Raw genomic sequence first — 11181 nt, forward strand, 5'->3', positions numbered from 1 at the left:
AGTCCCACTCAGACCTCATGCACAGGCTTGCAGTGGTGTGTATGAGTTACACTGTAACTCTGACACAGCGGGGTTGAACTGAAGCCGCTGTGGATTGTAAATGTATTTCTGAAGTTGCGTAATGTTGTCGAATTGCGTCAGCCTTGTTTGCTTTGCTGGTGCGTTTCATGTAGAGATACACACATTGCTTGGCTAGGCTATTGGAGCCTCTCAAAGCGATGGGGTTTGGTATCAATGATAGTGGTAGATCCAGTCCACTTAACTGTGCTGTACCCGGATGGTGATGGTTACTTTCAACACGATACTGCACCCATCTGCCATGCTATATCGGTACTCAAAGCTTACTGAGCTCCTCAAACCCACTGCCTTCCACACTGCAGCCCAGCGCTTTCTTTATCTAACCACTGAGCTCCTCAAACCCACTGCCTTCCACACTGCAGCCCAGCGCTTTCTTTATCTAACCACTGAGCTCCTCAAACCCACTGCCTTCCACACTGCAGCCCAGTGCTTTCTTTATCTAACCACTGAGCTCCTCAAACCCACTGCCTTCCACACTGCAGCCCAGCGCTTTCTTTATCTAACCACTGAGCTCCTCAAACCCACTGCCTTCCACACTGCAGCCCAGCGCTTTCTTTATCTAACCACTGAGCTCCTCAAACCCACTGCCTTCCACACTGCAGCCCAGCGCTTTCTTTATCTAACCACTGAGCTCCTCAAACCCACTGCCTTCCACACTGCAGCCCAGCACTTTCTTTATCTAACCACTGAGCTCCTCAAACCCACTGCCTTCCACACTGCAGCCCAGCGCTTTCTTTATCTAACCACTGAGCTCCTCAAACCCACTGCCTTCCACACTGCAGCCCAGCGCTTTCTTTATCTAACCACTGAGCTCCTCAAACCCACTGCCTTCCACACTGCAGCCCAGCGCTTTCTTTATCTAACCACTGAGCTCCTCAAACCCACTGCCTTCCACACTGCAGCCCAGCGCTTTCTTTATCTAACCACTGAGCTCCTCAAACCCACTGCCTTCCACACTGCAGCCCAGCATGCAGCTCACTGTACAATTATGTCAAGACCTCTCTTGTCAAAGGTTGTGCTTGTGTTTAATTTGGCAGCTCTCTCCCTGAGTAAAGGCCAGTGTTACACATAGCAAACAGAGGCATTTGGCCACATGTGCAGTTCAAACAGAGCTTGGGGAAATTACTGCATAACTCCATGCCATGTAAGAAAGTGAATGTGGAGCTAAATGTAATTGAATTAGCAGCCCTGTACTGAAAAGTAGTTTCTTCTCACTGACTCCCATTCTGGTGCTTTGAATGAGGTCTTACACACAGGACACTTGGGACAGGCACCCTGAAGGATGGACAGTTTAAACATCAACTAAATCAGTCCATTTAAAAATGCAACATTACACAAAAACGATGAGAGCCTGTGAAGTATTGTGCAATGCTAAAATGCAAGGAAACGGGTTTGAGGAGCTCAGTGGTTAGAGAAAGAAAGCGCTGGGCTGCAGTGTGGAAGGCAGTGGGTTTGAGGAGCTCAGTGGTTAGATAAAGAAAGCGCTGGGCTGCAGTGTGGAAGGCAGTGGGTTTGAGGAGCTCAGTGGTTAGATAAAGAAAGCGCTGGGCTGCAGTGTGGAAGGCAGTGGGTTTGAGGAGCTCAGTGGTTAGATAAAGAAAGCGCTGGGCTGCAGGGTGACTTGAATCTACAATATTCTACGGCAAAACACATCGTTAGCCAACTGTACTTGAATCAGGCTCAGTGCCCTTTCCCTGGCGCTTACCCGAGCTGACCTTCAGAACATGTGCTTGCAATACTGTTTGTACATTTCCAGGGGCCAGCGAACTGTGTCCTTACTAAACCCTGGGCTTAGCACACTTAATTCAACCCAAGTCTGTTTTCACACCCTCCTGCGGCATGCACAGCCTTTAAAGGAGAGCTGACGCCTTTATCTTGTGATGTTTGCGATTCTCCCTTCTCGTTGCTGTGCACGAGGTGGGCGCTGACTGACACAAAGACTCTTTGAGGCGTGCTTTCAAAGCAATTCCTGCAGGCCTGTAATTAACTCCTGTTCGTTTTACAAAACTGGAGCCAAACGCTGAAGTGATACCGTTCAAGTTCTCGGTGTTTTTGTAGCTTACGTTGTAACAACCACACTATGTTTTTTTTTTTTTAATGAAACAATAGAAGCGCTTATGAAAATAAGCTCCTGAACTCTAAGCTCAGTATTTAAGCAACTGTGTTAAGCATCGCAAGGAATCTTCGTGAGGAGGCGAGGATTAGAGGAGGTGAGGATTTGAGGAGGTGAGGAGGTGAGGATTAGAGGAGGTGAGGAGTGAGAATTTGAGGAGGTGAGGAGGTGAGGATGTGAGGAGGTGAGGAGGTGAGGAGGTGAGGATTTGAGGAGGTGAGGAGTTGAGGATTTGAGGAGGTGAGGATTTGAGGAGGTGAGGAGTGAGGATTTGAGGAGGTGGGGAGGTGAGGATTTGAGGAGGTGAGGAGGTGAGGATTTGAGGATTTGAGGAGGTGAGGATTAGAGGAGGTGAGGAGGTGAGGATTAGAGGAGGTGAGGAGTGAGGATTTGAGGAGGTGAGGAGGTGAGGATTAGAGGAGGTGATGATTTGAGGAGGTGAGGAGGTGAGGATTAGAGGAGGTGAAGAGGTGAGGATTTGAGGAGGTGATGATTTGAGGAGGTGACCCCAGAGGAATTGGAAGCTCTTTGCTGAAAGGGCAGAGGGAGGGTTCGGTTCTGAACTCTCTCCGGTCTCACAGGCTCGGCTGGTTTGGGGAATGCGCAGAATGAGGGCTCGTCTGCAGGCCATGGCTGGAGAGGGCTGCAGGTCACAGCTCTTGTCAAACAGGCTGGTCTGCTTGCAGCTTTCAGCGGAGCGCTTCTCATGAGTGGAAAATGAGCAGGCAGGAGAAATCGTCACTTCATTTGAAAATATATATATATATATATATATATATATATATATATATATATATATATATATATATGTATAATATATATATATATATATATATATATATAGATATATATATATAAATATATCTATAACATGAATCTTTGCAGAGACTGGTCACTATGCATTTGTAACAACTTTTTTTTTAAATTTGCCGTGACATTGGCCATATTAACGTGAGTGTGCAGGTCTTTGAGATACTCTGCATCTGCTGTCACATAGCTGTGCCCTGCCTGTCCTCTGTTGGTGCAGGATGTGGATGCCACTTTTTGTGACTTAAAATGTCACGGCAGCAACGGCTCTAGTGTTGTATTTACAGTGGTGACGAAGGATGCATGATGCTTCTGTATTATTTATACACGGAAATATAATATGAAGCATTTCTCCTCGCCAGCTCCACCCTGTAATCTCCAAGCTGTTAATCAGGCGAGCTCAGAGATTACATTTCTCAATTCGTCATTTGTTCAGAGAAATGTTTGTTGCAGATAGGGTCTGAAAAATCTTGAAGAAATAAGACAATGTCACAGTTAATTTCCAAATGGCATGACCCCCTAAGAGAAAGGGTGCTCCCTCCAGTCCAGGGCAGGCTTGAGGCACAGAGACTGAACTGCTCCCTCCCTCACCCCCTAAGAGAAAGGGTGCTCCCTCCAGTCCAGGGCAGGCTTGAGGCACGGAGACTGAACTGCTCCCTCCCTCACCCCCTAAGAGAAAGTGTGTTCTCTCCAAACACAAAAGTAACAAAACCTAACGCCTCCCCAGACACACACACACACACACACACACACACACACACACACATACGCGCTCACACAATCGATCTGTGTGAGTCAGATTAGCTTGGAGTTAATCTCTGAATCAGAGGCGTGATTGTTTATATTAATTCCAGTAAATCTTACCTAGTGAATATCGCCTTCATTCCGCAGGTCTCAGATTTTCCTAGATGAAAAAAATCCCTCATTACAGTAAAGATGAATTTGATTCCACGGCAGTTGATTTGAAGCTGTTAGTGAAGAACAGTTATCGAAGGCTTCACGCAGATACTCCAATGCTAAACTTGGTGTCCAGAGCTGTCGAATCACCTTACATATTAAACGTACACCTGGACTGTATTTCTGAAGTTGGGAGTGAAGGATTTTCCAAAGTAAAAGCTTGCTTTTAAAGTGGCTGCAGCTGATAATTTCATACATCTTAGCTGTCGTCTCAAACGAGCAGTTTTGAAAGAAACACATGTTATCTCAAAACATGCTTCTGCACAGGAAGATGGGATGTGCTCAGTTTGCTTGCCTTGCCTTCCAGTCATTTCATCACCAGCAGTGTCTTCGGAATCAAAGCAGCTTACTGGCTACAAAGTGTGTCACTCAATAGGGGAAGCAGCTGCTTGGTTACTGAAGGGGCGGGGACAATCAGGTGAAGTTTTAAGACCACCTAGCAAACAGATTTCCTGGACCTGGTGTAGTTTTAAAATAACCAACAACCAAAAGCGACTGTGTGAGACAAAGACTTCAGTCAGCTACTCGGAACCGGACGAGCGCTGATGGGGTATAAAGAGGGCTCTGTTTTGTTTGAAAAACCCCACTCCTCCTGACTCACATCTGCCACCCTATCTAGCAGGCTAGCAGTCTGTCACCTTGAGCAACACAAAAGCATGACCTGTCAAGGGCTGATCGTCATGTAAGCACGACCTGTCAAGGGCTGATTGTCGTGTAAGAAAACGCAATCCTTGTGCAACACATAAAGCCCCTGGATTTAATATCAGCGCTGTTTTTTTCTGGATATCAGTCCAGCAGCAGTCTGTACTGAGCTGCAAGTTTTTGTTTGTACTTGTGAGAGGCCCGGGGGTAATGCCTAGCTACTCAAGTCAGTGTGTAACTAATACACAGTTTATACACGCTTCAGTTTAACACATGACTTTCAGAAATGCTGTACAGCTCCTACCAAAGGTTTTGCATCTAGGATTGAGACATTATATGTAGGAAATGTCACATTTTTCAATTTGTTGTCAGTTTTTTCTGCACAGTCGTGTGTAATTCAGTGTGACCTGTAACATTATTCAGCGGGTTTCACTGGACTTCATGAAGCAACATTATTAGTTAGTTCTATGGGGCGATGCTAGACGCTTGCTGCATTTTTCAATGCGGTCAATAGAGAAGCATCGCGAAGAGGAGACTGACCGTGCGGATGCGCAGATCCAGCCTGTCCCTGCATTTTAAACCACGCTTCGAGCCCCTCGTTGCAAAAATGAGGTCGTTAGCATCATCTTACCAATACTCAACCGTCTATTAATAACGAGCATTTCAAAAGCATGCGCGTACACAAACTCTCCCGGAATGAATGGGTTAATTTCTCCTGTTTGGGGTCCCGGTCTCAGTGGCGCGTTGCCGCCTGCAGTCCTGTGTGAAATTGCAATCTATTACAGCAGGCTGTTTACGGTCTAAAAATACATCAAACTGGCATTTCTGCCTCAATAATGACTTTACTGTGAGAGTCAACACCTTCATCTGGTAACATTTAAAGTAAACTGTGCTAAAGGGTTTGTATATAATAAGTAAACACGGTTTTATTTTGCAGTATGCAGCTGTTTACTGCAATTCACACAGACCGCTCCGGGTACTTCCAGTTTACATTCAAATCAATTATTTTTTTTATGCCTCTGTTTTTTTTTTTTTTAAGTCATAGTTTTATTCGAGGGTCGCTGACAGTTCATTTATTTTACAATAAAAACAGCGAGTCGCAGTTACGTAGAGAGAGAAGGAAGACAAAAAAAAAAAAATCTTGGAGACCCTCCAAAGAAAAGGCGAGCGACTCTAAAATAAAAGGGCATGAACAGAAACGACTTGCAGTCAATCAGTATTTCAATGCTTGCTCCAGCTCTGAAACAGCAGCGAGCCGTGTAACTGGAGATGGGCGGCAGCCAGTGGCGGAGAGAGGCGGTCTCAGCGAGTCCCAGTGACGGGAGGCCCCCGGGTTCATGCGAGGGGAGCCCGCGTCCCGGAGTGAACTCCACGGCAGGAGACAGATAAGGGGGGCTGTGACTTCCAGGGAGAAGCAGAGGCAAACGCGGCGAGCAGGGAGACGGAGCAGCGCCACGGAGTGCGGGGCAAGCGGGGCATTACTGGACCAACAGCGAGACCCAGTAACTGTGCACTAATAACAATAATAATAATAATAACAGGGTGTTATAAACACTCAGCGCACACCACATAACCCGCGACTTTGGCAATTAGGACTGACAAATATTGGTCCAAGGTAAGATCGTTTACCCGTTTGCATTTGAAAACGTGTTTACTTGTGTTGTTGTTGTATTCGGTTATCGGTTTGCGAAAGGGTATCAGCATATTCACACAACTTTATAAATGCGTGTGCTCATGTTTTAGAAGACATTTTATATAAAATATTCAATGTATCCAGTTGAAAAAAAAAAAGGGGATACGTTTGTTTAATTATTCTAGCAAAGTAGTAATTGGATATTCAGTAATTGTAATGAGTTGAATTATTTAATGCGTGTGTTTTGTTTGTTTTTAAACAATATAGTTTACCTTTGTTCTATACTTCACAGCGCTTGTAAAGAAGCACAACTCGCAAGAATAATATATATATATATATATATATATATATATATATATATATATATATATATATATATATATATATATATATATATACTGACTAAAATCACATTGTATTCATTTTGAATGTAGCCCTAACCCACATGCTTTATTAAATGTGGTTTGAGTTGTTTTGCACTGTAGAAGAATCTAGGTCGTTATTTTACCCTATACAAGGCAAACCCGTTTCTAAAAGGTATGTCGAGCCGATCCGTAATCCTGTATCGCGTAATAACGCAATTTAGGGGACTCCCCGCGCCGTTCTAACCGTGATGCTGGCATCGTCATCAGTGCGATAATTCTGTAGAGTACGGTGATGTAATGCTCAATAAAACACTCCAGTCGTGTATAGTTGGATATTAATACATCTCTATTGGGTTTCAGTATTTAAAGCTGAATGTAATTACAGCTCAGTAAACTGTAGCGCATTCCACTGCCTTGCGCGTCGCCGTCGCGACCCTGTGCTGATATACTGTGGATTGCGTGGGGTTGAAATTGAGGACCCAGATCTCAGCGCCCACTTTAACTCGTGCATTTATTTTTAAATCTGCAGTGTGTGTCAGGCAGGCAGCGGTGTCTATTGCAGCTCTTTTGCGCCGTCGCCTGTTCGCTGTCGGGTAGAAAGAACGAAAGCTGCCTCCTGGTTGACAGTCCAGTTGGTTTACACGCTCCTTCAAGCTACGTTATAGCCGCACAGCAGAATTCAACACCGCATGCGTGCACAAATTCTGTATTAAACATATTTCTTATGCATGGAGCCTATAGGGTAAATAATCTATAGGGTAAATAATATATATGGTATATAATATATAGGGTTATATAATGCATCCTGTTGGAAACCAATAAGTTAACCTGTTTTAATGAAGCGCTAGAGCAAGAGAGAGCGTGCCTGTTTAGTTGCTAGGTCTGGTTACAGCCAATGTCTTTCTTCCTTTCAAAAGCAGGTCAGTTGGCTGCAAAGCAACAGAGATGTGGTGTTGTGAACCAGTTACATAACCCTGTGTTGTAATCGGTGTTGCATAACAATTACACAACCATTTATTCCTGTCTCTTTTTTTTTGTGACCACTAGGTGGGGCTGCTGCAACACAAGGCGAGGTGAAGAACAGCCAGCTGTGCACACAGTGCACTCTTCAACTAAGTGAGAAATCAAGCACGCCCTTGACCCGATGAACAGGACAGAGAACTTCCAAGACATGCAGGCAGGGCGCAACCACGGCAGCCAGACGTCTGCAGAGCTCCTGCAAGAACTGGGTCCTCTCTCCCCTAATCTCGAGGTCCAAACTGGGGCTCTGTCCTTCACCGACGAAACAGTGTCCATCCTGAGCACCAACAGCCTCCTCGCGCGCTCCCTGTTCGGCCACGCTGCCCTGAAGCGCAAAGACGCCAGCTCCCTCCGAAGGAAACGGGAATTCATCCCCAACGAGAAGAAGGACGAAGGCTACTGGGACAAGAGGAGGAAGAACAACGAGGCGGCCAAGCGTTCCCGGGAGAAAAGGCGCGTCAACGACATGGTCCTGGAGAAGCGCATCCTCGCGCTGCTGGAGGAGAACGCCAGGCTCAAGGCTGAACTCCTGGCCATCAAATTCCGATTCGGGCTGATCAAAGACCCTGCGGAGACCACTGTCCTGCCAGCCCAGCCTTCGAGGTGCCACCCTGAGGCGGCCGGCCCGCCCTCCATGCCTCCCCACCCCTCCCAGCCTGGTTTCCTCCCCAGGGCGAACGGTCCTTATGTGGTTACAGAGGGTCATTCTCACCCCTACCTCCAGGGATCCGGGCACCGGTCCATGAACCGTGACACCCCCTGCTTCTCGGAGGACTCTGGATTTTCCACCCCCGGTAGCTCAAGCGTTGGCAGTCCAGTGTTTTTTGACGAGCGTCTTGGCGATCAGGAGACCCTGATGAGAGCGGAGGACCACAGCTTTCAAGGACACCGCTGTCCAGGGAGCAGCGACACTGAAGCAGAGCCGGTGGCGTCAGCGGTGACTGGAAGGCACTATCCTGGCCAGGTCCCCCGCACTGGGAGGCTCGATCTCGGGGAAGGGATCAAGTGCTTGCCCCATAAGTTGCGGTTCAAGTCAGCCAGCGGACCGGAATTGGAGTTCGCTACACTGGAAGCAACGCAGAACCAGGGCAGCCCAATTCACACAAGCGTCCCGAGAGAGCCAATGAGGGAACAGTTGAGAGAGCAACCCCGCCCTTTCCACCAGCCCCACAGCCAATCGGAAGTCGTCGGGGTAGTGCAGCCCATTTGGAGAAACCAAGCAGGCAAGGACCCCAAGCAGGGGCCGCCCTGCCGGATGCCTGAAGACCCCCAATACTGCGGGCAGCAGGGAGCGTACCCCAGCGCCAGCCCCGCTGATCCCTCGTACCACGCCGAGAACACTGCCCTCAAATCCCAGCTCACATCCCTCTCGGAGGAAGTGGCCCAGCTGAAGAGGCTGTTCTCCCAGCAGCTGTTCACTAAAACCAACTGAAACATTCAGCTGGACACTTCAGACATCTCCACCCTGCCTGGGCAAATATCAGAGTGGAGCTGGAGCACACTAACATACCCCTTAGACACGGCGCGCACAGCGCCAGGAGATGCATGGCCTTAAAAACAAGAATCCCATTGAGATTCACTTGAATAGAAACAATTTGTAAAGCTCGAAACTGTACGGAAAAGTGAACAGGGAAAATAAAACTGAAGTCTAAACTCTGGTCCAAATTACAGGACATGTGTATCCCCAAAAAACGGTATTGAGGGCAGGAGAGAATCTTTATGTAAACTTGCACAATATGTTAGCCAACAAGCAGCCAGGCCTGCGTACCTAACTTGGCCCACGCCACAACGAGAGTAGCATCTGTAGGACACAGGCTTATTTCTGCACTGTTTGGCTGGAAGACCCTGCTAGAATTCCATGTCGGTTTGCCGTAAGGCAGCACAGGATTACTCGCTAAGGCTGTCGCTGTTGTCGGGGCTCATGTGAAACTCATGAGATTCAAAAGCAGTTTGATCCCCTTCGTTCAATCACTACACTACAAAACAAATAAACACATTGCTCTTTTCTGTATAAAGATAGACTTTCTTTCTATCTATCTATCTATCTATCTATCTATCTATCTATCTATCTATCTATCTATAATTTGGAGAACATCTGTACTGTAAATATTTATGATAGATGAAAATGTGGATGTATTGGACAGACCATCTCAATCAATACCCTTTTTGTAACTAAATAAACAATTTTTTTAACAGATTTGTTTTAATTATTATTATTATTATTATTATTATTATTATTATTATTATTATTATTATTATTAATAAGATTTATTTTGAAAATAAAAAATGACTTCTAGCCATATTGAGTTTCAGATCTGGATATTTAAACTTTGTACTTCTCTTGTTTTTGCTCAAGAAAGCCAATGTTTCAGTGTGTTTAACACGTCTCTGTGAAGGAGCATGTAAACCAACTGGACTGTCAACTAGCAGGCAGCTTTCAATTATTCCCCATATAAAGTAATTGAAAACAAAATTGTGTCCAAAGCTACTTTTTTTTTCCAGGTATTTTCAATATTTTGTGGATGAAAGGGTTAGATAAAAGAGAGAGAGAGAGAGAGAGAGAGAGAGAGAGAGAGAGAGAGAGAGAGAGAGAGAGAGAGAGAGAGAGAGAGAGAGAGAGAGAGAGAGAGAGAGAGAGAGACTTTGCACTATTATAACATTTACTTTCGAAATAAATATGGTATATAAATGATGGACGTTGACAAAATGCTTTTGGTTTCTTTTTGATCACTCGATCATTCATCCTTGACCATGACGCGCTTGAGTGACTGTGACTGAAGCACATGCACTTAACCTGATCAGTGTGACAGGTGACTGGACACTGGATAGGGAGTGATTTCAGCTGTTGAATTGCAAGCTTGAATAGAAGCAATAGGATACGAAACACAAGCACAGGAACAATCAAGCGATTCCAGTTCGCATGATCCCGGTCAGCATTCACAGGGTTCGCAGGGCACTTAGTGGCGTAATCTCTCTCTCTCTCTCTCTCTCTCTCTCTCTCTCTCTCTCTCTCTCTCTCTCTCTCCTCTCTCTCTCTCTCTCTCTCTCTCTCTCTCTCTCTCTCTCTCTCTCTCTCTCTCTCTCTCTCTCTTTAAGAACGGGAATGACGACACCCTGTCAAATAAACGCGAACAGCGTCAGCATGTTGTTTAGCACAATGAGAGGGATCTTACAAGGTGTTTAAAGGCGACTCTTATATAAATACAATGGATGCAAAGTACTGTATTAGCTAACCTTGTGAGCTGACAAAGGGTTCGATACGCAACAGAAACGTTTAATGTAGCAAGAGACATGATATGAAAGTACACCCACTAAACGTGCACTTCCACTGGGAATATTTCATTTGGTTGCCCGTCTTCCTCCGTCAAATAACACCACACCTGTGTGTTAATACGAAGACATTGCCTTGAAGAAGCTTCGATGGACCTGCAATGCCTGCAGTGAAAGCACTATAGAGAGTGCTGTCCTGAAGCGGGGGTTCTGTGTTCTGATTGGTTGATCTAATTCGGGCTATATCTTGGTTTTTGCCCCGCTTTTACACACCTGGGGGCGTGTTGTGGAATCAT

General features: G+C 45.9%; 1 protein-coding gene across 1 annotated transcript; it reads left to right on the forward strand.

The window, feature by feature from the left end:
• Window positions 1-5807: 5807 nt before the first annotated feature.
• nfil3-6 (nuclear factor, interleukin 3 regulated, member 6) lies at window positions 5808-9809 on the forward strand. Its single transcript, XM_041235768.1, has 2 exons — window positions 5808-6212; window positions 7643-9809. The coding sequence occupies exon 2, from the start codon at window positions 7740-7742 to the stop codon at window positions 9045-9047; it is 1308 nt and encodes a 435-aa protein (XP_041091702.1). The 5' UTR covers window positions 5808-6212; window positions 7643-7739; the 3' UTR covers window positions 9048-9809.
• The last annotated feature ends 1372 nt before the right edge of the window (window positions 9810-11181 follow it).

This window comes from Polyodon spathula, chromosome 38, assembly GCF_017654505.1.
Source record: "Polyodon spathula isolate WHYD16114869_AA chromosome 38, ASM1765450v1, whole genome shotgun sequence".
NCBI classification, from domain to species: Eukaryota; Metazoa; Chordata; class Actinopteri; order Acipenseriformes; family Polyodontidae; genus Polyodon; species Polyodon spathula.

Coding starts and splice junctions, on each gene's coding strand:
- nfil3-6 (XM_041235768.1), top strand. CDS start 7,740: ATGAACAGGACAGAGAACTTCCAAGACATGCAGGCAGGGCGCAACCAC.